The 26,984-nt window shown below is 45.7% G+C and overlaps 1 protein-coding gene across 2 annotated transcripts in view; it reads right to left on the reverse strand.

Moving 5' to 3' along the window:
- LOC146776143 (transcription initiation factor TFIID subunit 4-like) overlaps window positions 1-26,984 on the reverse strand; it is a 1,156,451-nt gene that overhangs the window by 480,763 nt on the left and 648,704 nt on the right. For both annotated transcript variants that reach the window (XM_085639557.1, XM_085639558.1), the window contains exon 11: window positions 25,880-26,010. In XM_085639557.1, coding sequence (XP_085495683.1) covers window positions 25,880-26,010 — 131 coding nt within the window. The remainder of the gene's footprint in view (window positions 1-25,879; window positions 26,011-26,984) is intronic.

The raw sequence follows: 26,984 nt of genomic DNA on the forward strand, positions 1-26,984 counted from the left end.
AAAGTCGCATTCTTCTTCGGTCTCAGCAAATCCTTTTAGAAACTTCACAGGTTCAGCAGTTAAAACTCTAAGCTTTGTTCCAATTTTGCTCATAGTGTCATCACCCGTAATAATATGTGCCTTGAAAACAACACTGGGCATCTCTGGGTCAAGTTTCTTGTACAGAATATGAAGCAGGATTGAATGTCTTTTCTCGCTTGCTCCATAACGTATCCATAACTCTGACAATCCTTGACTTCTGAACAATGCAACAAATCTAAGTAGCTCAATAATAACATCTGTGTCAGTTGCCAGAACAATGACTCTTGGAACCATTTCGAATAACCCACTCCACATGTGGCACAACACAAAGGTCAGCTTCCTCCAATATGCTGTTAATTTCTTGAACTATATGGCCTGTACCTTTTGAATATCTCTCTGCATGCACCAACTCCTTATTGACAATCAATACACTTGCAATAATTGGAAATTCAGTGTTCACTGAAGCATCAGAAATGTGGCGAGTTAAAATCTCCAGGTTCATCTTGTTCAATGTTGAGGACCAGAAATTATCAAGTAGCACAGGTACAGGTGTCGAATATTTGATGCAGGCAAGGTCAATTGTTACACTTGAAGACATTTGTCTGATTCTCTTACATTCCTTGACAGGTAGTTCAAGATAATTGTCAAAGACAACATGCAGTAACTGCAAGGCGCACACTGACTTTGATATCTGTAGAACAGTCTGAACAACCTCTCTGACGTTTTGCCTGGATGCAATTTTGACCATTCACAATTGTGACATATAGTCCACAACAAAGCAGTTTTCCATAAGGACACCTTTTCTTTTTTGTTTCAATTTGTTTATTGCTGTTTCTCATTTTTTATAGTACACATCTGTTCAGTAGTTACATAGCAATGTAAGGGTTCTTGGCCCTCTTCCATTTCTTACATCCCTTGTTACAGCAACAGTTTAGTTTGAGCGGTCGTATATAACAGTATGTTACAATGAAAACAAATTACTTTTTTTCCCCCTTTTTCCTTAAACAGTTTGCAACAACACAATTATGCAACAGGGTGAACAATACATTTCTCTCCTCTCTTGTAGTGAACTGAAGGTTTTTATATTGAGGGCATTGTGTCCAAACTGTGCCTTCTTGACTGCCTTGCTGTTAGTCTATGCGCATTTGCATCGACACGGCTGCGTTGGTGTACATGTGCTTGCCTCTGCCAGATAGCCCACTAGCTGAAGCACAAGTGTTCCACAACACAATGCTGGACCTGAGTGTATGTCGACGGTGGGGAGAGAAAGAAGGGGGCACAGAGCCCAGACACATAGCGCGCAGTGCGCTTTCCAACTGAGACACCGAATGCTAGTTTGACATTTACTCAGACACCGTCCCGGAGTCCTCGGAGGCATTCTGCCATAGGGCGCGAAAGTCTGTCAGTATTGCTTCCCACTGCACCGCCATCGGCTGCCTCCTGACCCCTATCACGTCCTCTCTCCGCTGCGCCAGGCAAACCACCTGCGCCCAGCATAGTAGTGACCGGCACCAGGATTTCACCGAGGTGTGCTCAGAGGATTTCAACCTTTTTGTAAGGAGGCGCTTGGCAACTATTAGTCCTAGATCAATGTAACGGGATGTCACCTTGTGTCTTCTAGATCTCTTGTATAGCCCCAAGATACACACCTCCCATGACCAGGTAAGCGTGCGCTCAGTACATTGTGCCACAATTTTGGTAACCATTTCCCAATATGTCCATATTGAGGCGCAGGACCATAGTACATGAAGTAGATCCCCACCTGGCTCAACACAGTGAGGGCAACCGGCCTCAGAGCGATTGAAGTATTTATTTATTTTGGCTGGGGTCAAGTACGCCCTATGATCTATGTAATATTGTATGAGCCGAAATCTAGTATTGTGGGGGATACGGGTGGGGTCCCGGAGTATATCCTCCCACTCGGCATAAGGACACCTTTTCTTATTGAAATTCTTCAGGTGAAAGGTTTTTTCGAGCTCTTATATGAGTTTGTTTTTTACTGGTTTGGTTGCAGCATCTCTACTAAATAATACGTTAGTTGGAAGAAGATAATGTAGCAGAATCTCCTTGATAAATTCACCCCTTTCTTTTGCTACATCCAACTCTCTATGTGATTGCAAAAGTTGTTTTTTGTAACCTGTTTTGTAGTGGCTGGTTGGACAAAACAATTACTATGGCAACTGAAGAGTGGAAGTTCAGCTTTCATGATTATGTCCAACAGCTTTATCTCCTTCAATACAAATCTCTCCTGCTTCAGCTCTGTGTATAGTTTCAATACATGTGCCAAAACATCTAGTAGATGCGTCTATATATCGTTATCGACATATTGTTTGGCCATGAAGTTGTGTAATCGCACAGGCGCAGTCATTTCAAAGGGGTTTCCTTGCTGCTGCATGGAATAAAGGCTGTCAACATTTTTATTAAAACGTTCCCCTCTCTTTCCCACAAGTTTGTGGTGAGAAACAGTTTCACAATGGTCCATTAATTTTGAATTTGTCATCTCTTTAAAAAGATTGCAAATAGAAAAGACTTCATGGTAAACTAGCTGCCACTGAGCAAAATATTCACTTTTACTTGTCTGACCAACAATTCCCTTGGAGCTTTTCTGTGATCTTTTGGTCGTCCGTTCCAGTTTCCTATCAGGAGCCACAGCATTGGGGGCAAGATGGCCGCTGAATGATCGCCTCTGAGGGCAGCGCTGACCTCTCTCCCCTCTTTAATGATTTACGGTGGTTGAACCCGAAATAACCCCAGAGATATGCTACAAGCCTTTAGTACCTCGCTCCCAGTAACCTTTTTAGCAAGCAGTTGCCCTCCTGGTCCCCATCTCAAGGGAAGCCTGCAGTCTGGGGTGCTGGGGATTTTGCCTGCTTACCTGCGCTTTCAGCCTACTCGACGCAGGAGATTTGACGGCTCCGGATATCTTTCCGTCTCGCTGTTCTCTCGGCTGGCGCGGTATACCACATAATTCTTCCAACGCTGGCTGCAGCGGAAAATGGCTCAGAAGACAACAAAAACCCATCAACTACAAAAGGCTGCTGAATCCGGAAATCGGAAAGAGTCGGGGAGAGAGCGACCTCCAGGCCTCGCTGCGGACGCAGGATCGAATCAGGGACAGACACGGCATGGCGGTCCCAAAAAAAAGGTGAGGTGGGCAGGATGGCTGATGGCGGGACTACCGGAGTTGCAGGCGGGACAAGATTACGGGCTGCTAAAGCCAATGAGGGCGCGCTCAGACAGCCATCAGTGATCGAGGCATTCAGTATGTTAAATCCGACACTGGCACTCCCTGGGGTTAATGTGAAAATACCTGTCTGTTCCTCCGATGTGTCTGTATCCCTGCAATCGGAAGTAACTCCACAAAGGATGGATTCAGCCTCATTAAGCGATAAACTGGCTACATCGAATATGGCTCTAGTGTATTCTGGGAAATGTAGTTCTTCTGTATCTCTGCTCCAGCGGGCCGACAGTATGGATCTGGACATTAGCATTATGCAGCAGCACGCGGGTATAACGTCTGATGGGTCATCTAGGATAGATGAACTGCATACAGCGGGGGTGATGGAGGGAGAGAATCCTCTGCTAAATCCCCGTGATACAAATACCCACAATAGTAGTCAAGGTAGCAGTAATGGAGTGGTGCTAAACAAGGTTCTAAGCAGTTGTCAGAACACTGTAATAGGCGACTGTTGCACAGAAGGCGCGGGTGTGGCCGCAGCATCACTCCTCGAAACAATCCAGGATAAACCTGTGACATCTACACAGATTTACTGCAAAGTGGGGCTCCCTGTTCTCGAGCTTGGCAATTTAAACAGTATATCCAATAAGATAGATATTCAGGAGTCTGACACTGCTCGGGTATGTGTGCCCTTGCTTTCACCAGAGGGCGATAAGTTTTTTTCATTGAATGAGGACTCTGATTCATCTTTGGACAGTGAGTTGGATTCGACACAGGAGAGTGTCTCTGGAGAGGAGTCCCTGGTGGCACAGTGGCAACATACTATCCAGTCTAAGTTGAAGTCCAAGACCACTAAGCGTCGGGTCAGGGGCAAAGGTCAATCCTCGGATTCAACCAGCAGACGGCTTGAGTGGGATAACTCTGCCTCAACTATCACAGCTTGCTCGGGCAGTGGGCCTGGGGGTGGCAGGGGAACAGAGGGAACCAACAAGCCAGGTAGTGCGCCCCCGTCACCGACGTTGGAGTTGTTGTATGCAACATTAAAACAGATGCAGAGTGAGGCCCGGCAGGAGAGCAGGAGATCTCAACTTGCGACTAATAAGCTACAAGGGGCAATTCGTAAAACGAATAAGCTATGCGCTGATATGTCTGAGCGGATAACCCAGGTAGAAGCGCGAACGGTAGCCGTAGAGGAAGATGTTGGGAAACTGCTTGTGGTTAAGGATGCTCAGGAAAAGCGTTTACAGGATGTGGATTGGAAACTTGAGGAATTCGAAAATCGGCAACGCCAAAACAATGTCCGACTTCTTGGCTTGGAGGAAAAAGTGGAGGGGGAGAACATTTTGACTTTTGTGGTGAAGCTATTGAAGGCGGCCTTCCCAGACTTGGCTCACTGGAATTGGGAGATGGAAGTGCAGAGGGCACACCGTTTCCCAATGTTCAGGAAAAACCAACCTAATAGTCAACGAGATCACCCTAGAGCGATTCTTATTTTTATTGGAAATTTTCTGCTGAGACGGGCAATTCTTGACCGTGCTAGACCTGACTCTAAGATAACAGTGGAGGGGCATACCTTCTTCGCTCGGCCGGATTTTTGCCACACTACGGTCGAACGGAGATGGAGGTTACGTCAGCTGATATCTGCATTCAAAGGGGCAGGCTGTGATGCCTTTCTGCTATTCCCTGCAAGACTCAAGGTTATTTACAGAGGCTGGACTAGAATCTTTTTTTCAGAGATTAAGGCCCAAGAGTTTCTCACTGATCTAATAGAAACACGAGGGGTGAGGGCACTGTCCAGCACGGGTGAAAGCAATAAGGGTGATCAAGGAAAGGCCTGATGTGACTTTCAATCGCTGATCAAAAGATGTGATTTATCTCCTATAATGTTGAACGTGTATGGGGGAGATGTATATTATTGTTGGTTAAGCTTTGAGAAGTGACATTTTTTGATGTAAACATACGATTTTGTTTATTTTTTCGGGGGCGACACCTTCATGGAAGATGTCTCGGCCATATTTAGGTCTTGGTCGACCTAATTACCTGTAAGGGAGGTAAGGGGGGGGAGGGGGGTGGGAGGCCTAGGGGTCAGGTTGTTTGGGGTGGGGGGGGATCAGTGCAGGTTAAGGTGTTTCATTTTGTTAGGCAATTAAAGAGGCAGCAGAATGGTGCTCAAGTTGTCTTGGTTAGGATATGTGGAAAAGTTCGAACAATGAGTATGAATGGTAAGCCAAGGTGTGACGGATTAGCAGCCAAATGGCTCTATTGTGAAAATGTAAAGGCGGAAAATTCTAATTTTAAGACCTGAATCTGCGGATTTTGACAATAAATATTTGTGGGCTGAACGATCAGAAAAAGAGGAATAAGGCAGCGATTTGGCTGAAATCTTTACATATAGATTTATTATGTATTCAAGAAACTCATATGGAGGGCAATAGAGCTTATTTAATGTAGCAGCTTGGTTTTAGATTGATTGCATATACTACACAAGGTTCTCGAATTCGGGGGGTTGCAATCCTCACTCGGAGAAATTATATGAGGGTTCTTCGAAAGTCAGCTGATCAATGGGGCCGGTGGGTAATAATTGAATGCTTGGTTAACAATTTTAAATATACACTCTGCTCACTGTATGGCTCAACCGGTGATGATCCGGAATTGCTAGAGCATTTAGATGCTAGTTTGGCATTGTGGTCTGTTCCAGTTATCTTATGCGGGGATTTTAATATTAATGGTCTCGGGGTACAATGGGATAGTCAAGAAAATAACTATTTTGGAAAAAAGAGGAAAACTAGCATTGCCTTATCTAATTTAGTCCATAACAATGGTTTGACAGATGCTTGGGCCCATCTGAAACCCACAGATCCAGGTTGTACCTTTTTTCAGCCCCGCATAAAGTTACTTCCCGCTTGGATTATTTTTTTGTATCCAATCAACTTTTTACTAATTTAGGTATTGAGAAGCACCCGCGTATTATATCAGATCATAACCCATTACTTTTGACAATCAGTATCAGTTTGATAGAAAAAAAGAATGCTGACTGGACCTTTGAAAGAAGGTTACTATATGATCCAAATTATATTGTCAATATGAAGGGATGGGTTAAAGAATTTTGGGAGTTTAATCGAGGGAGCACACGGGTTGGAGTGGTCTGGGATGCCTTTAAGGCAGGGGTCAGAGGGGAAACCTTAAGTTTTAGTCTGCGTCGGCAAAAGATGGAAAGACTTCGAGAAAGAGAGATAAGGGAGGAATTAAATAATCTTGAGGGAATCTTAGCCACAGCCATTAGCACCGGTGAAGGAATAGATAGAATACTTTTACAGTTGGCTATTAAAAAGGCCGAGATAGGTGATCACTTGGCTAAAAAAGCAGCAGAGATTTTTTTTGTCTAAAAAACAACATTGTTATGAATTTAATGAGCGAATAGGTCACACGCTGGCAGTTAGAGCTAGGCAAAAAACCTCGGCTGAGATGGTATCTGAAATTTATGATGTCAGCAGAAAGGTTATCTCCGAGGCAGCAGGTATTTGGGAAGTCTTTAGGCTGTTTTACCAGCAATTATACTCCAGTGGACCTGTTGCTACACCTGGTGGTATCCGCAAATATTTAGATAAAATACCCATTCAGAAGGTCGAGAATAGTGATGTTAAAATTTTTTCTAAAATTTTGGCCATGAGATTAAATGGCATCTTAAAAAAAACTATTCATCCGTGTCAGCACGGGTTTATCATGGGCCGGGGAACTACACAACATATAAGGAGAGTGATCACCCTTTTTGATGCAATGGAGATCTCAGGAGACCCTATGTCTGTGCTGCTATTAGATGCTGAAAAGGCATTGGATAGGGTCTCCTGGGATTTTCTTTGGGAAGCCATGAGGTGGTTTGGGTTGGGTGAAGGATTTATTAAATCTATTCAAGTATTATATGTGGCCCCTACAGCTCGGTTGAAGATCAATGGCAACTATACATCTCCGTTTAATATACAGAGGGGGACCCGGCAGGGTTGTCCCTCTTCTCCATTGTTGTTTGCCATTTATATTGATCCCCTGTTACGATTATTTGAGGCTAACATTGGAATTCGACCAGTTGTGTGCCAGGGGATAGAAACTAAGGTTCTTGCATATGCCGATGACGTGGCTATCATTACCACAGATCCGCAATTGGCTTTGGAAAGGGTTGAGTCAATATCAAGTGAGTTTGGTATCTTTACGGGATATGCACTAAATAAACTCAAGACTCAAGTTATCAAGAATCGTTTTATTAATTTTGAAGACACCCGCGTTGTTGATTCAGCAGTTTATTTGGGTATACGAGTTACATCAGATCTTGGGAAATTGGTTGCCGTCAATATGGAGCCTGTAATCAGTAAGGCGAGGGCGGATTTTGATAGATTAAATAATCTCCATCTCTCTCTTTTGGGACGGTGTAATCTCATTAAGATGTTATTTTTACCAAAAGTATTGTATCTGGTTAGGTCAATTCCCTTAGAATTTCTAAAATATTGGTTTACTATTTTAGAAGGTTTAGCTAATAGGTTTATTTGGGCACATGGGAAAACTAGGCGGGCTCTTCGGTTTATGTGTTTACTACCATGGGAGAAAGGAGGATTTTCGGCTCTGGATTTTCGTAGTTATTATTGGGCGGCAGTAGGAGGATACTGGTAGGGTCGTGCTCCGGGGAAATGGAAAGGGAAAATGATCTCCCGGACGTTTATAGATTATTATTGGGTCAAAATGCTGAATATTGTTTCTTTAAATTTACAGAGCTCAGCTATTACAAACGTACGAAATTTAAGACGTTGTTAGCTGCCTTTAAGATTTGGGGGGGGGGCTTAAGAAGAAGATTGGATTAGGGAGGCTTAATTTTTATACAGTTTTGTTTAAAAACCCAACGCTTCCCGAGTTATTTTCGGATGAAACTATGGCTGGATGGGCTATTAAGGGTATCCGCCAGGCTGGGGATATAATAGAAAAGCAAGGGTTTCGTCAATTCAAAGATATACAGAAGGATTTTGGGTTGGAAAGTTGCAATTTTTTTAAGTATTTACAGCTTCGAAGCTTTTTTTGTAAGAAAATTGGTGGGGCATGCGGGTTTGCTAGTAATTGTATAATTGATATCATGCAAAGTGGCACTAAGGGGGCGATTAAGTTAATCTATGCAGAATTGATTAATCTGAAACAAGACGACCTAATTAAACATGAGGGTAAGTGGGCGGAGCGTGTGGGGGCTGCCCGCGGAACAGTTGTGAAATCCTTAAAGATGGGTCAGTTAGTTCTATTTTTGGCCGGGCTTCAGGCACAACATTTTAAAACTGTTTTTTCTTTATATTATACCCCGGCCAAAATAGCACAATGGGGCGGTTCAACAGGGACTTCATGCCCACGGTGTGGGGGACTAGAAGCGGATCTGGTGCACATGTTTGCTTCTTGTCCTCGGCTGCAGGCATTGCTGGATTTAATTACGGAATATTTAGACCATATACTCTGGGTAAAAACAATATTAACCCATGAAATTATTTTGTTAGGATTAAGTGGTTCAAATCAGGATGAGACTGCTTATCAATTTATTTTTATTGCTATGGCGGTCTTAAGTATTAACATTGCCTCTGCCTGGTTAGATCCCCTCCCCCCCACATTTCAGCAATGGTTAGCTCGTTTACTTTCCATATATACAATAGAAAGTGCAATTTATGAAAGGAAGGGAAAAAAAGCGAAATTATTGGGTTAACATATATGGGCACCCTTAACAAAATGGAAGGAATCAATATAATTTTACCTACCTGGTGTGGGAAGATAATGCTGGTTGCTAAGAACTGTGAATCTGGGTTTCCTCAAATGCATCATGGGAGGGCTTTTTGTGCTTTTTTTTTTCTTCTTCCTTTTTTATTTGTACTTGCTGTTAATTGTATGTTTTTTTGCTGAGATCTGTTTTCTGCCTCAAGTAGCATAATGTTTGTGGATATTATTTGCTTTATGATATTATGTATCTGTACTGATCTCCCATTGTGGGAAATGGGGGATAAAAATCTTAATAAAGATATTTTTAAAAAATTTTTTTTAAAAAAGGAGCCACAGCATTGAACCTTCTCTCTCTTTCTTTCACTAAAGAATGTCTTTGGATCCATTTTCTGTAGAGGAATGGTTTTATCACCTCTAGCCTCTTCACTCTTTCCAAATATCAGGATCCGTATATCAGGTAGTTTATGAAATCAAATTTACGAAACACTGTAATCAGTGACTTCCCAGTCTTCATGTGCAGCTCCCAATCACCTTCCCAATCAGCACGTACCATGTTTTTCACTAGAGCTATCATGTGTAAAACATTTCCCCAGTACTTGCAAAGTTCTGATTTTTCTTCACATTCTTTGACAAACTCTACAAACTTGGTTTTTAGGTTTTCTGATTTTGAACTGAGTGCATTGAACATTGCCTGGCTTTGCATTATGTCTTTTGAATGAAGTGCACTCTGTGCCTTGTTCACTTTTGAGATAAGATATGCAAAACAAAATTTGTCATTTTTGTTTCAGAAACCTTTCCAACGCAATGTTTCTGTAGCCTCAGATATGATGAGCATACCTAGTAATGAACGAACATAATGAGTTCTGCTCAATACTGACTGGACAGTTTAGCTTCCAAAGATTTCAGCCTCAATAAATGCATTGTTTATGCCACATCCACTGAGATCACTTCCGGCACACTGCAAAACAGCTTTGGCATGTGCAAAACAGCTTTGGCATGTGGAAAACAGCTTTGGCGTGTAGAAAACGCCCATCATTAGATGAGGAGAGTCGAATTCTACTGGATTGCTCATAAAAAGGTCAGCTACAATACGGAAAACACCGTCTTCAAGCTGAGCACGCACATTTTGGAAATTGTTCAGAGCTTTGTACACTGTTGCAGACTTTGTGACTAGAGATGGTGATATTGGTAAAAGTCCAACCTTCTACAGAGAGATGGTATTCTGGGAGATCAGAGCATGAATTCCAGCCCACGGAGGAACTGGTTTCTCTTCATCCTTCAATCCGCACCGAATAAGTGATGCAATAAATTCAGTTGAATCAGCGTTGCCGTTCGCAGCATCAGGTAGAAGAAGATCCATGTCCTCAGCCACATTGAAACTTTCTGGTAGGTTGGGACGTGTTGATGGCTTGTAGTGATTTTGTACACGTTGGCAAGGCAGTTAAGTTATACGTTTGCAGCTTTGTTTGTTTATAACTACAGCTGACACAGCTTGTTTTACAGCAGCTAATTCATTGGTGGACCAGAGGTGGGTGAGGCCTGAGCCCGGGGACCGGATACGGGTCTGAATTAAGCCCACACAAAGGGAGGTAGGACTGGCAATCTCCTCCACTGGTCCCCCCTCCCAGAGCTGGATTAAACTTGATACTTGGGACCCCGGGATTTATATGGGTGCAGCAACAGCAATGATGGAAATGCTGTGTGGGGGGTGGGGCTGCACAGTGCTGCTTGCCCCCCTCCCCCCCCTCCCAATTTGGATCTGACGGCTAACGCTGTTTAACTGTGTGGCTTGACCTCTATCTGAAATAGCAAAAAGCAGTGGCTATCACTGTGAGGAATCAATTATACCTGCAGCACACCCTGGAAGGCATGGTGCTGAGGAAGTGACCAGTTTCTCCTCTTATTTTTTGGGGTGTTCAAGATTGTTCTACTTGCACCACTGAAGACACACTCTTGGAGATAAGGGAGAGCAGAGCAGGCTGAACAGCTGCGAGGCACCACAACCATGATTACTCGGACCTTTGGTCTAAGGCCCATATAATTAGCGACTCACTGGGGCTCCTGCGCTATACCACTGCATGCTGTGAAACTGACTGGTCCATCATGGGAATGCCAAAGCAGCCAAGTCAACTGCGACACAGGCGCCCGTGGAGGAAGTTGGGGGAGGATCAAATCCCTAGACACTGAGGAGTGTGAGCTCAAGGCGCACATTGAGGCCATTCTCACTGCAATTATGTACATGAGACTGTCCCTAGAGGCGCAGATTGCATCTGTGGTGAATAATGTCGGCATTCTAGAATAAGACCCTAAGAAACTATCGGAGAGGGTCTAAGATGCTGAACTGAAAATAGAAGTGGCCCACTCAGAGATTCAACACCTCACAAAGCAATGCGCAACACTGGAAAAAATATGACTATCCTCACAGATAATTGTGAGAATACGAGGTGAGGTCTAGGAGAGACAATGTAAGACTTGTGGGGTCCCTGAGAAAGAGGAGGTCCATAATAGTGAACTCTTCATAGAGGACTGGTTGGAGAAGACAGTGCTGCAGGGTAAGCCCTCACGCTTTTATTTGGTGGAGAGAGCACACCACGTACCGACCAGGGCCCCGGGGCGACCTCCCCGACCGATAATTGCACGCTTAATAAACTACATGGACAAAATCCTTGAACTCTCCCGACAGCATGGACCGTGGCTGCTGGAGGGACATGAAGTTAATATATATCCGGACTACACCTCCCTGGTCTAAAGGCAATTCACGCCTATCAAGAAGGTGCTGCACAAACTGGGCCTCACATATGCTCTTATCTTACTGGCATAACTTCAAGTGTTCTATCAGGAGAAGAAGTATTTCCTACTCTCGGAGAACAAGGTGTGGCAATGGATGGAGGCCAAAGGACTCTGATCCGAAATGGCAGAATCCTCGAAGAACTACTCAGAATGGCAACAACAGAAACCCAGGAAACAGAGGACTGTGGGCCGCAGATACTCTCCTACGAAGGAGCAGAGCAAGCACAAGCGGTAAATGCCATCAACAGCAGGGACATATTAGACAACAAATGGAGAGCCTTGGCTACAGGGGGGACGGGACTGAATCTGTGGGCTCTGGTACAGAGACTGATGATGAGGCCCCGACGGTGATTACCCCAGTGATGTCGGATCATGTTGTTTGTTTGGCGGCCATGACTGAAGGCAAACTTTAAGTACTGGATGTGCGGTAAGGACCTAGGTGGTGGACAAAGTGACTGATGGGTCCCAGTGAGGACCGAAAGATACCTTAATAGGTTCCGGGACTGCCCGGGGGGGGGGGGGGCGGGGCTACAAGAATTGCCCACCTGTGGAGACACGAGCAGTGTAAAGTTTAAGGGTTAACATGACTGAGGGTTCAAGGGTTCACACATACTGGGAATCTGAAGGAGAGTTGAGCTGTGGATCACCACACTGTAAGATAGGGTGGGGGGAGCTGGGGGTTACCGTTCATGCAGGAGTTGACATCAACATTAAATCAGGATGCAGGGCAACAACACTACCCCCACTGTGCAACTTGGCATGGAAAACAGGGTCAAGTGTGCACACTATGGTTTGATACCATAACTTAACCCTAGTCTCGTGGAATATAAACAGGCTGGTTAATAAACTTAAGAGAAGCCTGGTGGCTACAGCCTACACTACATACAAGGCAGACTTGATTCTCCTTCAAGACACTCAGTTGATAGACGTGCAACACAGTATCCTCAGGAAGGAACAGATACAGGGTGACCTCATATGCGCAACACACTCCAAGTTCACGTTGGGCGGTCATTTCATTGAAAAGATCCCAGTCGTTCCATATCCTCCGTCTATGGTCTGGCGAACATGGATGTTACACAGTGATAACGGGGGAATGGGAGGGCGAAAATGTGATTCTCCTCAACAGTTATGCACCACCAGATCTCCAATCACCTACACTGCAAAAAATAAGTCTTAACGTGTTTCCCACAGGCATTCACAATCATTGGGGAGACTTGAATTCAGTTCACGACATACACCTGGATAGGATGAGTACAAGACTGGAAGGGGAAAGTACAAAAGGAAAACTGGAGGGCTCTGAGCAGGCCTTTGGTATTCTGGATATATGGAGGGATTTACATGGGCAACAACGAGGCTTCTCTTTTAATTACCGCTCACATTTGTTATCCAGACTGGATTACATTCTGGTACCCAGGGGTAGTGCAGGGAGGTTCTTGGAAGCTAGATGTTTAGCAAAGGACATATCTGACTGTGCCCCCCTACAGGCTATCATAACTACCGCCAAAGTTAGGTAACCCCTTTCATGGAGGATAGCCACCTGGGGAGTAGCAAATAAACAAGTGTTGAAGGGACTAGGCAAGGCCATGGACCTATATTTCAATGAAAATGTGGGTACTGTAGATAGCGCCAGTGTGATATGGGAGGGGTATAAGGCCACGCTAAGTGGGGGGGCTGATTTCTGGGGAGAAAAGAGACAAGAGGGATAGGGAACAGCACCTAGATAAATTGGAACTTGAAATCGCAGACTTGGAAAGAAGACAGGCCACACACCCAGAGACATCCCTCTCTATGACACTAGAGTGCAAATGTTCAATAATTAAGAAGGTAGCGCGCCACAAAGTAAAAACTTCCTTCCTAGCTAAGCAGAAGCGCATTTATGAAGCAGGAGACAAGGCAGGCATACTGCTGGAGGGGACTGGGTAAGGGAATTCACACATATTAAAGAACTGAACGCCGGGACACACTGCGAACTATCGGTGCGCTTTACAAATCAGCTTAACATAACATAACAGAGATTGGACTCCGGGAAGGTGGTGAAATAAAAGCAAACAGATAGTAGAGATATTTACGATGTACAAGGAGGAATTCTATGCCCCCAGGTTACGCGGTATGGAGTCAGAAATCAGAAGTTTGTGACAGACTGCCGCATCAAAACCTGGTCTTTGTAGCAGAGGGAAAGATTGGAGTTGAGCTTCACTGAGGTGGAGTTAACAGAAGCACTGGCGCAGATGCAGACATGGAAGGCTCCAAGCCGTTGCCTGTGGAGTTTTACCACAAAGAAGTTGGAAAGATGTCCAAACCGATGCTCCTAATGTATGAGGATGCCCTATGTAGGGGTTCTTCACCAGAATACCTGCCACTGGCCACCATCATCCTTATACCCAAGGCAGGGAAACCCGCACAGAGGTGTGACTTGTATGGACCAATCTAGTTACTTAACATTGAGGCAAAAATCCTGGCAAAGACTAAGGCGGGTAGAGTGCCCGTGGCAGCGGCAGATCTGGTACATCCAGACCAAACAGGTTTTACACCCTGCCACTCAACCAGGCTAAATATGCGAGGTCCCCATAATAATATAGCACAGTCTAATGCCCAGAGGGAACTATGGGCGATGGTATCCTTAAACGCCATTTAGGCGTTCAATTCAGTGAATTGGCACTTTTTATTCCTGCTTTTGGAGAGGATGGCCTTTGGACCCCGCTTAATTAACTAGATAAAATTGCTCTATCAGGAATCCCATGCTAAAGTAAGAGTGAACGGTTGTTTTTCGCAGGAATTTCCTATTGGGCGGAAAATGAAGCAGGGTTGTCTCCCCTCCCCAATGCTCTTCACTTTGGCGATAGAGCCCCTGGTCACCAGCAGAGCAATGTCTACTTTGAAAAGGTCTGCCCAATGATACAAAGTACTATGAGGCAGCGTAGGTGGGGGTAGTAAATGATTGGGCATATACAAGTGCGGAGAACCCGGCTGTTCATGTGGATAAATTGAGAATGGGAGACCACATGTCGTGTAGTTCCTACAAATCTATATAGGATCTGCACATTTAGACAACATAAACTAAGGGATTGGTGTCCAGACTGATTCCAGACACCCCCAAAGATATGTTCGACTGTAGATCAGCTAGCTCACAGTGGCACCATGTGCCCCTCTTACCATGGAGCGAATGGTTTCTGGCAACTATCGAAAATGAAAATCCTGACCCCTCAGGGATTATGGAAACAGTACAGTACTTTTCGCTCCGTCACTTGTGCTCACTTTGTCTCAGAGAGATACACAAAATAAACAGTAGGGACGTTTTCAATAGGCATTTATTGAACCAGCGTCATTCTAGTGTAAAATCCATGTGCTGCAACAACCATAAGACAGATAAGATATATATGGCTATAAGCACCAACAGAATAAATAAAATGTAGAATTCTACCATAGTGCTAAATCAACGGATATATGCAGGCATATAGATACATGACAGTAATGATGCGAACTCCTACGATGCTAACCCTAACTAGATGTACCAAAATGTACCTACCATGTAAGTAGGTGTATAGCCAAGAATCCCCATAGTAAAGAGCCAACTCCATTACCTGATGTGAGAGAGCGAAGGACTCTGTCTTGGTTTCGAGTTGGACACCCCGCGGGGGATGTCACACCAATGCGTGCTGGAGTATCTGCGTGCAGGGACCTCAGCATCTCATGTCAGCATAGAAGTCTTTCTCCTCTGGTTTACCCAGCGAAGATGTGCTGCTGATATACCTAAAGGATACCCTCAGGGCTTCTACCTAGATGTGTCATGGTACTGTGGGCATGTTGGCCAAGGATAACAATAGTGATGACACTTATACAGAGATGGTAATCATGCTGTGATCCTGACAATCCTCATGCATAATAAATTAGGCTAGATTTCGGAGAAAACCACACGACATTTATGCAGCACCTAACTAGGTAAAAGGTCAGCACCAAACCAGTTATGTGGAACAATGGTAGGACGAATATAGGTAAAAGGTTGTGTAACTACCATGGCCTATATTGGGGTACATTGGGGTTATATGCATGTGTTATATGGGGGCTCCTTAGACAAGCAGGCATGCTCGGACAAGCCCATGGTTCAATATATTTGGAACAGCTTGCTGAAGGAGATGAAGTTGGACAAAAGGCTCATATCCAGAACTCCCCTTTGGGAGGGTACTTGTTGAGAAAATTGGCTGATTTGAAGGGCTTCTTAGGAAGAAGGATAGTCAACAACATGTTGGCTGATGTGTTGGACACAAATGGGGCTGTCCCTTTTGATCAGCTACAAGGGAAGTATCAGATGCCTACTGCACAATGATTGAAATATAGGCAGTTTAGTCATGCACTCACACACAGCATTACTAAGGAGGAAGAGACCTAGGAGGAGTCCCTGTTGGAAAGCAGGTTATCAGATGGACAAATTAGGCACAAACTTATATCGCTGACGTACGGGATGCTAATGGGATTATGCAGGGGTCTTTGACCAACCTCAAAAAAAGGGGGATGTCAGATTTAGGGGAATTTGTTGAAGAGAATCGTTAGGTAGCCCTGAGATTCCCAGCAGAAGGAGCCATAGAAAGGCAAGCTTTAGGCTAAAACAAATCAAAGACATATTATTCCACAACTCTGCTTCACAGGATGAGGAAGGCTGAAAGCTTGTTGTGCCTCTGCAGGTGTGGAGAGGCAGGGACTTTCCTTCACACCTGGTGGCAATGCCCCGCAGTCCGTACATTCTGTGACAAAGTGAATGAATCTCTGGAGGAGGCGGTGGGAATAGACTGACTTATCACCTCGCAGGACCGTATTGGGTATATGGGACCCCTCTGACCTCACAAGGTAAGCATAAGATCCTGGGGAAAATGGGATACATGGTGGCTAAGAGGGAAATAGCTCAAAAATGGGGATGCAACACACCTTTATCTTTTAGACACTGAAAGGAAGATATGACACTAAAATTATCGAAAAGGAGGTCTATAAGGGCAGAGGATGCAAGATAAAATGTGAGAAAATATGGGGGACATGGGGCAGGGAAGAAGGGGTGACTTAGAAAAGGACCACTCGTTAGTACCCTTGATAGACGTATAAGGGCAGCGGGTGGAGGTCAATTCATTAGGCCCCGCACAGGATGGGACTTCACACCTAAATCATGTGGAGCAGGGTGGGCTTGAGGCGGTAAAGGGGAGGGGACGGGATGAGAATAATATCAGAATGTATTGCTGGATTTATAATCTGTCGAAGTCTTGATGTACTGGTACTGCAGCCATTTTGAGTTGCATTTGAAAACAATGAAAGGAATATGCTACTTACCAGTATGCATCTGTTCTTGGCATGTAGAGCTGCAGAGTCGTACACTTAGCATAGATCGCCATCTGGTGTTGGGCCCGGATGTTTGCAGTTTGTTTTTCTTCTTGGACAGTCTTTGGAAGTCACGAGTTTGGTGACTCCTCCTTCGGTCCGTACTGCGCATGGGCTTCGGCTCCATCCTCAGATTGTTTTTCGCCAACAGGGAAATGATGGAGCGTAGTAATAACAGTGAGAAACCCATGTGTTGTATCTAAATAAGATGTACTGTAACGGATACAGGTAGCCGGGGAGGCGGGTGGGCGTGTACAACTCTGCAGCTCTACATGCCAAGAACGGATGCATACTGGTAAGTAGCATATTCCGTTCGAGGCATATGAGCTGCAGATTGTACACTTAGCATAGATTATATAGCAGTACCCAACCTTAGCGGCGACCACCGGTATCCGTTGCAGCTGTTTGAAAAAGTGTCTTTAGTACAGCCTGGCCCACCCTAGCTTGCTGCTTGGAATGCACATCTACACAGTAGTGTTTTGTGAAGGTGTGCGGTGTAGACCATGTGGCTGCTTTGCAGATGTCATCTAAGGGTATATTCCCTAGAAAAGCCATAGAAGCCCCTAACTTTCTTGTAGAGTGGGCTTTAGGAGGAACAGATAATGTTCTCTTTGCCTTTTGATAGCAAATTTGTATGCATTTTACAATCCACCTAGCTATCCCTGATTTCGAAATGGGGTTGCCTTTATGTGGTGGAGAGAAGGAAACAAACAATTGTTTAGTCTTCCTGAAGGGTTGCGTTCTTTGTATGTAGTATAGCAACGCCCTTTTCACATCAAGTGTGTGTAAGGCCCTTTCCGCAACAGATTGGGGTTGCGAAAAGAAGACAGGTAATTCCACTGATTGATTGAGATGGAAGGGGGAAATGACTTTGGGCAGAAACTTCGGATTTGTGCGAAGTATGACCTTGCTGTGATGCATTTGTATGTAGGGTTCCTGTATGGTGAACGCTTGTATTTCACCAACCCTTCTAAGGGAAGTGATAGCTACAAGGAAAGCTGTTTTCCAGGTGAGAAACTGTAGCTCACATTTGTGCATTGGTTCGAAGGGCGGACCCATTAGTCGTGTAAGAACTAAATTTAGATTCCATACAGGGGAAGGTGGTGCCATGGGAGGAATTACTCGTTTAAGGCCTTCCATGAAGGCTTTAATAGCGGGCACTCTGAAGAGTGATAAATGCTGTCTGTTTTGTAGATAAGCAGCGATCGCTGCTAGGTGTAGGCGTATGGATGAATATGCCAGGTTACACCTGTGAAGATGGAGCAGATAGCATATGATGTGCTGTATGGATGCATCTAGAGGGTTGATTGTATTATTACGGCAGTAAATTACAAATCTTTTCCACTTTGCGGCATAGCATGCTCTAATGGTAGGACGTCTGGCTTCCATGATGATGTTCATGCAATCAGGGGGAAGGTTAAGGTATCCGAATTCTAAGATTTCAGGAGCCAGATCGCCAGGTTGAGCTGAGCTGGGTCCGGGTGCCTGATTTCTCCATGGTTCTGGGTTAGGAGGCATGGGGATAGGTGCAGTTTTTGATGTGGTACCACTGATAGTTGTAGTAGCGTGGTGTACCACGGCTGCCTGGCCCACGTGGGAGCTACCAGAATGAGTGTGAGGGAGTGCTGTTGTAGCTTCCTGACCACTAATGGAATTAGTGGGAGAGGTGGAAAGGCGTATGCAAATCTGCCTGACCAGTTCATCCATATCGCATTGCCCTTGGACAATGGGTGTGGGTATCTGGCGGCGAAGCTTGGGCATTTTTTGTTTTCGTGGGTGGCGAAGAGGTCTATCTGAGGATGCCCCCACTGTTGGACGAATGGGTGAAGAACATCTGGATGCAGTTCCCATTCGTGTAGTTGTTGCGTTTGTCTGCTGAGCAGATCTGCCATGGTGTTTTGTACGCCTGGAACGTGCTGTGCCAGGAGAAAGATGTTTTGGGGAATTGCCCATCTCCATATGCTCTGGGCTAAGCGGGAGAGCTGGGGAGAGTGTGTCCCCCCCTGTTTTTGTATATAATACATCGCAGTCATGTTGTCTGTGCGAATGAGGACTGCTTTGCCCGAAATCTGTTTTTGGAAAGATTTTAGGGCTAGAAAGATCGCCAAGAGCTCCAGATGGTTGATGTGGAGCGATTTTTGCTGTGGCGTCCATAGACCTTGCATGGTGAGGTGTAGGAGGTGCGCTCCCCAGCCGGAGAGCGATGCGTCCGCTGTTAGAATCACCTGAGGAACCGGGTCCAGGAACGGCCGCCCTTTGGAAAGGTTTGTGGTGTTCCACCACTGCAGAGAGTGATGTGTGCGGCCGTCCACCAACACCAGATCCGTCAGCTGACCCTGGGCCTGGTTCCACTGTTGTGCTAGGCACTCTTGAAGTGGACGCATGTGGAGTCTTGCATGGGGCACTATGAAGATGCAAGACGCCATCATTCCTATGAGCTTCATAAACACTCTTGCTGGAAGAGAGTGTTGAGGAAGGAATGTTTTGCGTAAGGCTTGAATGCTTGTGATTCTGGCTGAGTTTGGATAGGCAATACCCTTGGAGGTGTCTATAGTGGCCCCGAGATATTGCTTTGTGTGAGATGGTATGAGGTGGGACTTTTGGTAGTTCACCGTGAAGCCTAGCTGGTGGAGTAGTTGGATGGTGCTGTTTGTATGTTGCACACATTGGTTGTAGGACGCGGCTTTTATCAGCCAGTCGTCTAAGTAAGGGAAGACGTGAATATGTTGACGTCTGAGGTGTGCTGCTACTACTGCTAGGCATTTGGTAAACACCCGTGGTGCGGTGGTGACCCCGAAGGGGAGAACCGTGAATTGGTAATGTTGCCCGTCCACCACGAACCTGAGGTATTTCCTGTGAGAGGGGTGTATTGGAATGTGAAAGTATGCGTCTTTCAGATCCAAGGTTGTGAGAAAGTCTCCCTGGCAGAGGAGTGGGAGGACTTGTTGTAGGGTGACCATGTGAAAATGGTCTGAATGTATGTAGGCATTTAGAGGCCGGAAGTCGAGAATGGGTCTGAGGGTCCCGTCTTTCTTTGGTATTAAGAAATATAGGGAGTAGACCCCTAGATTTTGTTGATTGACGGGGACCTGCTCTATAGCGTGTTTTTGGAGGAGTGAGAGTACCTCTTGTTTGAGCAGTGTGGAATGTTCTTGAGACATTGGACGGTGCCTTGGTGGGATATTGGGTGGGGTAGATGTTAGCTCGAGACAGTACCCTGACCGAATGATTTGGGTCACCCATTTGTCCGATGTTATGGACTCCCATGTGTGGATAAAGTCTTGTAGTCTGCCCCCGACCGGAGTGGGATGGTCTGGGGGGAGCGGAGGGGAGTCATTGTGCGGGTGGGGTGGCAGAACGGGTGTTGTTGGTTTTGCCCCTGCCCTTATTGTTGTTGCCTCTGTAACCACCCCTTTGATTGCCCTTTGAAAAGGTATTTTGAGGAGGGGACTTGTAGGAGGTAGAGGCGTTATCGGTGGAGGAGCCTCTGCCTGTGCCACGAAAGGACGAGCGTCGAAAGGAACGTTTAGAGGCTTGTGTTTGGAGTGCCCCCATAGACTTTGCTGTGTCTGTGTCCTTTTTCATCTTTTCCAACGCTTCGTCTACCTTTGGCCCAAAGAGAGTTTGCTGGTCAAAGGGGTGATTGAGTATGGACGCCTGGACTTCAGGCTTGAACCCTGAGATCCTGAGCCAGGCATGGCGACGAAGCAGGACACTGGTATTTATGGCTCTAGAAGCAGTGTCGGCTGCATCGAGGGAACACTTAATGGAGGTGTTTGTAATTAGTTTACCCTCCTGTATCAGGTCATGAGCCTTGCGCTTGTGTTTTTCTGGAAGGTGCTGCATAAGAGCCTCTAGTTCGTCATAGTGTGCTCTGTCATATCGCGCAAGCAGTGCTTGTGTGTTTGCAATGCCCCACATGTTTGCAGCTTGGGAGGCGGTGCGTTTACCAGACGCGTCCAGAAGTTTAGATTCCTTGTCTGGCGGTGGGGCTTCTCCTGAGGATTGGGAGTTAGCCCGCTTTCTAGCTGTGGAGACAACTAGGGAATCTAGGGGAGCAGGGCCCTTAATGTATGCAGGGTCTGTGGGTGCCGCCTTGTACTTCTTCTCTATTCTAGGGTTCAGTACTCTGGCCCTGACAGGGTCTTTGAACACCTCTGTAGCGTGCTTGGTGACACCCTTAAGCATGGGTAAAATAGAAGTGGATTTGTCTTGTATGTCAAATGTATCCAGTAGGAAGTCTTCTTCCACTGGTTCACTGTGCATGTCCACCCCATGGTAGTGTGCTGCTCTCTGCACTAAATGATGAAACCCTAAGGAGTCCTCTGGAGGAGACGGCCTGGATGGGTATAGGTCGTCCTGAGGTATATCTGGTATATCAGGGTTATTGTAATCCTCCCATGGGTCTGGGGTCCCTGGTGGAGTGGGATCCATTGGGGCGTCCGCAGGGTAATTGTCCGGGTCCCCGTCATCCGGATCTGGGGATGGGGCCGGATCGTAGTGAGGTAGAGGTGGCGGAGACCTGGGAGGGGGAGGGGGTGGAGGAGGTGGAGGAGGTAGGGGAGGCGGTAGTGGGGAGGGCACTCTGAGGGGAGAAGTAGCAGAGTCCTTCCTTTTGGGTGGAGGAGGAGGAGCCGGAGTATCAAGGCGTCTTTTCTTGGTAATTAAAGTCAAAAGCCCAGTCTTTGGATCTTTGGACAGAGTCTTTTGTAAAGGGTCTGGTGTAAACAGAGCCAATGGTGTCGAATCGTCTGTCGGCACCGGTGATTTCGGAACCGAGGGTTTCGATGGTTTGTGTGCGCCATGCTTTTTTGAGGTCTCCGGGTGTTTCGGCGTTGAATGAGGTTTCGGCGCCGGGGCGTCGGTGCCGACAGATTTATGTTTGTGTTTGGTCGGCACCGAGTGTCCAGGCCTCGGCACCGGTGGCTTCGGAGTCGAGCTGGATATTGCTTTCTTCGGTGCCGGATGCTGTTTTTCGGCACCGGGCGTCGGCTGGCTCGATCCCGAGCTGCCGTGAGACTTTGGAGGCTTCGACACCGGGCCCGTAGGTGGGGTGATAGAAGCTTTGGTTTTGGTTTTGCCCAGGCCGGCAGGCGAGGGAGTAACCTGAGTCTCTTTGGTTTTCGGCGCGGGGGTGGGAGGGGGCATAGTACTCACGGCCCGCTGCGCCGGTGTAACGTCCTCCACGTCGGAGTCGTCGGCCTCGGAAGCGCTGACGACGTCTTCCTCCTGCTCGGTGTGTGTTTGCCCCGAAGCTTCGGCGCCGTCTCCGAAGATGTCCGGTGGAGCTGCAGAGGATGAGTGCGCCATGGTGCGTCGAGCTCTTCGATCTCGGATGGTCTTCTTCGATCGAAAAGACTTGCAGGCGGGGCAGTCTCTAGCCTCGTGTTCAGGAGAGAGGCAAAGGTTACACACCTGATGGAGGTCGGTGTGGGGAAATTTAGACCCACATTTTGGGCACTTTTTGAACGGAGTCCTTTCCATCGGCCGGGACCGGAGTCGAGGAGGGCCCGAAGGCCGGTGCCGATGTACGGGATGGAGAAAGTGCCGCTTCGAGAGATGAAGATGATGATGAAGAAACTCGAAGAAACGAGGATTTTCCGTCGAGGCTGGAACCGTAGAAGTTCGAAGCCGGAGCACGAAGTATCACATCCGAGCCCGATGGCGGAAAAAAACAATCTGAGGATGGAGCCGAAGCCCATGCGCAGTACGGACCGAAGGAGGAGTCACCAAACTCGTGACTTCCAAAGACTGTCCAAGAAGAAAAACAAACTGCAAACATCCGGGCCCAACACCAGATGGCGATCTATGCTAAGTGTACAATCTGCAGCTCATATGCCTCGAACATATATATATATTTTTTTTAAACAAATCCACTGCAAATACTTTCACCTCGCTGTTTAGACCAGCTACTCGGCTGAAAACTTAATCTTGGAAGAAAATAGCTGCAGATAAAAACATGTTTGCTCTTTGAGACTACGGACTCACTAATAAACCGTTTGGGGTACCTTAGGGTCTTTTTAGTTTCACCTCCTCACCCACTATCCCCACACACCCGCACGCACAACTACGGCTACTCCAACAAAAGATCTCCGACAGAGAGCCCTCTTGAAGGGCCCGTGAGGGACTGCAGCGCCACCCCCACGAGGAGCAACGCCCTATGATGATGCTTTGCACCCGCAAGGGTGTGTGAGGGCACTTTGAACACCACCTAGGAGTATCTGGCCTACACCACAGACACCACCACGAACCTCCTCTATCGCTCCCTCTCAACCCTCCAGGCAAGATACCATACTGGTACTGCCATCCTTAGGAACTGTTACCTTTTTGTTTGAGTGCTCTTTGAGACTCACATACTCTGTACTTTGTTCTTTCGTCAATTCCTTTGGCCCTTGTTCTGGCTAAATCACAGATAACACATTGAAGATCCTCTGCTTTTTGATCAGTTGCTGGAGGTGGATGAGGGGTAGTGTTTGATCTTCTATGTGGATGGGCAATGGGTTTGGTTGTCGTTTTCTCAGAAGACTCTGATTTTTGTTGTGATTCACTGGTTTCTGCTATTTTTTTTTACACTTTTTTCCAGGCTTTTTTCTACTATATATAACTTGTAGCACTTGTTGCTACAATGATAAAATATTTGACCCTATTCACCCATCAGTTTCAATCTTTTGTGAACTTTGTCTTGCCATATTTGTGCAGCATCTCAAACTCTCTTCTGTCCAGCCACATCACCACAGCATAAACATTGGACACTGGCATACAGAAAAATGTAGAACGCTATAAGGGCTAATGGAAGTATCACCCAAAAACTATGCATCTGTTATGTAGGAAAAATGATGATAAAGTTAGCGGTTGTACCAAATGTTTACTTGGTTTGGGTTGTTCCAATTCAGAGGTCGTGCCATAAAGGGGTATTCCATCATGTTGGGGTATTTTACAAACATGCGGTAGGCGGGCCCTTGAACTAGGAGTTGAAATGACGGTCTATCACCAGTGAAAAAGAAGCCCCTGTCTTGGAGTCTGGGTGGCAGAGACGGGGAGGGGAGAGAGAGAGACAATACACATCACAGGTGCCCACCAGTGAACAATGTAAAATGTATACATTCCTCACTTGGAATGTTAAAGGCATGGACAATATGTTGAAAAGGTATAAAATACATAGCTTCTCACAGCACTATGGGATAGACTTTGCTTTCTAATGAAACGTACCTGACAAAGGTAGAGGGGGAGCTCAACTTAGGAAAAGATGGAGCGGTCAATTTGGTGCACGTCGTTCTCAGATTTTGCTGAGGGAGATTATCTCGATTTGAGAAGGGGTTTTGTATGTCATTAATAAAGCGATTGCTCAAGGCATATGGGAGTCTTGTACTCTGAACCAATATCAGCAGCCTTCTACCCAGTACCGTATTGAGACACATTCTGTCCTGCTTGTATTAATGCTCAACTAGTTGCCCACACCCTGTCAGCCTAGCCAGAGGAAATTCTGGTCAGAGGACCCTGGTAGACTGCCCTAGATGCCTTCTACCCACCTCACACACCTCTACCACCAGGTTGCCCCGGGTACTCTCCCCGGTATCTATAGGTGCTCCACGGGAGGGTGTAGTCTGCACCGGCATCCCATGTATTATGATGCAAAAACAGGAAATAGTGGTTGGAGAGCCAGAACATCCCATCTACCCAACCACCATTTGCTGTTGAACGATACATCCATCAGGAAATGAGAGAATCCACAACACATGTATCACCTTTACAAGGTACTGTGTCAATACCAATGAGTACAACCATGTCAGCCTGGTGAGGCATTTGGGGTTCAGAGGGTGATGTAGTGATTTCATCAACACCTTTAACTATGCATCACATAACTATTGATAAATTTGAAAACCCCACCCACTACCCATAAGGTAGATTTTTCTTTAACTGTGCATGTATAATTGAAGCCTAGCACATCCTTAAAGGTACATCACATGGTGAATGCAGAGCACTTTACAAATTCTTTAGGGAATTTCTAGTTATGCAGTGACAGTTTATTGTCAAAGAAAGACTACAACTTTAGCTCTTTGAGGTGCGCAAGCATTAAATTAACTTTTTCCCAGTGCTAGCTATTGAACGTAAATTGGTAGATTGTATACTGCTTTAAAAACAGTATTCTATTTCAGTTTATGTTATGTTATTTGGGTATTTATTGAAGCACACGTACACCAGCAGATTTCTTAGTGCTGAGGTTCCAAAACGGAGATCTGCCAGGCAAAGAAACCACTAGTTACAGGCCAAAGTAAACAGCCATGTTTATAGGCAAGTATACTAAGCATGTACAATTTGAGAGGCTTTTTTTAACTGGGGTAATACTATTAAAAACGTTTTCATCAGATCCTAGTCTGTTTGCCTGCACAACAGTTTTGTGATCAATAAAGATTCAGCTGACAATCAGATGGTGATGTGCTCTCTGATGTCCATGGTCATCCCTCTTAGAATTACAATTTTGCTGCTAACAAACATTGGTGCGTGAAGCATCCATGCCTGAGCATTCAACCTGCTATCAAGGGACTAAATGGGATAGCTGACAAATCTAAATTACCCATACACACCATTTACTTTATGAAAGCATGATTACATTGCTTGTAATTATATACATTAAGACATCATTGTTACAGCACGTTTGCCAAATGTTTGACAGATGTGTCCTAGTAAAACACGCAATCAAAGCAATACGTGCACAAGGCAGATTTTTATTGCACATGTGATATGTTTCTCTTTTTAGTTATCGGATGCAATAATAAGGGCTTGTACCGGGCGTACCTTGTGGGACTCCATCCGATGCCTTGTTATCACAGTCACTCTTTCGACCACTGCCCGCAATCGAAGCTGTGTTGCGTGCGAAATAAAGGTAACCACCTCAGTTGGTACATCCGTCACACCGAATCTTTTAGCTATAAAACAAAACGAACAGTCTCAAGTATATGAACATCTTTGGAGTCAGTCTGCACAAACATAACTTCATTCACAAAGGTGTCTCCAGCACCCTTCACCCCAAGCAATTTGGGAAAAACATCTAACAAACGTCAGTCTTGAAATCGATGACCACTCCCTGATCTAAGCATTTTTGCAATGCAGCGCAGTGCATATTATATGGCGAACAACTGCATTGGCAAATAGCATAAACTGGAGAAGTTTAATACTCCATGCACACCTGGGCCTGTAACTGAGTTAAAGGTCCTCTGGGTGCACCGTCCGGGTTGGCATTAACAAGTTGTAGGCTACAGAGCTGGCCAGATGCGGGAAGAGGAAGGCACCGCTGTGGAGAGGAACCCGAGGTGGTATTCCAATGCCATGCTGCCTCGAATAATTTGCGGTTCTGCTTCCTGGCTGCAACATATTCAGTCTCAAAAAGCTCCCAGGATATTACTGACTCACTTTTCCTGCGACCTCCCAGGGGTCCACACTCTCCTGCGATCAAACCTCTACTTTAAATAATATACAGAACAGCAAAAAGGCCAGGTTTGGACATGTTCTAGAAATGATGCGCTTTGTCCAAGGGGGTGGGGAGGGCATCTACCAATGCGCAACCGGGCCACAGCAATTCCCCATGGAGGTTCTTCCTCACACATACAGACAGGCTTTTTTTTATTAAATCATATCAATCACTGAACAAAGATTCAATGCAGTTGTGTAATGTGGTGCACACATCACGTTACAAAATTAAAATTTTCACTAAATCCTCTAAATAATACTATAGCATAGGCCCCTAAACGCTCCCAATACTTCACATCCTATCAAAATTAGAACCAGTGTTAGTGCTCTGAAGTGCCTCTCAATTTCCACCAAAGAAACCCTTGAGCGAGAACTCCAAGACCCAACAGTGGTAACATTGTGTTTACACGTGGTCATAATTTGACCAATTAAA

This window comes from Triturus cristatus, chromosome 12 (genome assembly GCF_964204655.1).
Source record: "Triturus cristatus chromosome 12, aTriCri1.1, whole genome shotgun sequence".
NCBI lineage: Eukaryota > Metazoa > Chordata > Amphibia > Caudata > Salamandridae > Triturus > Triturus cristatus.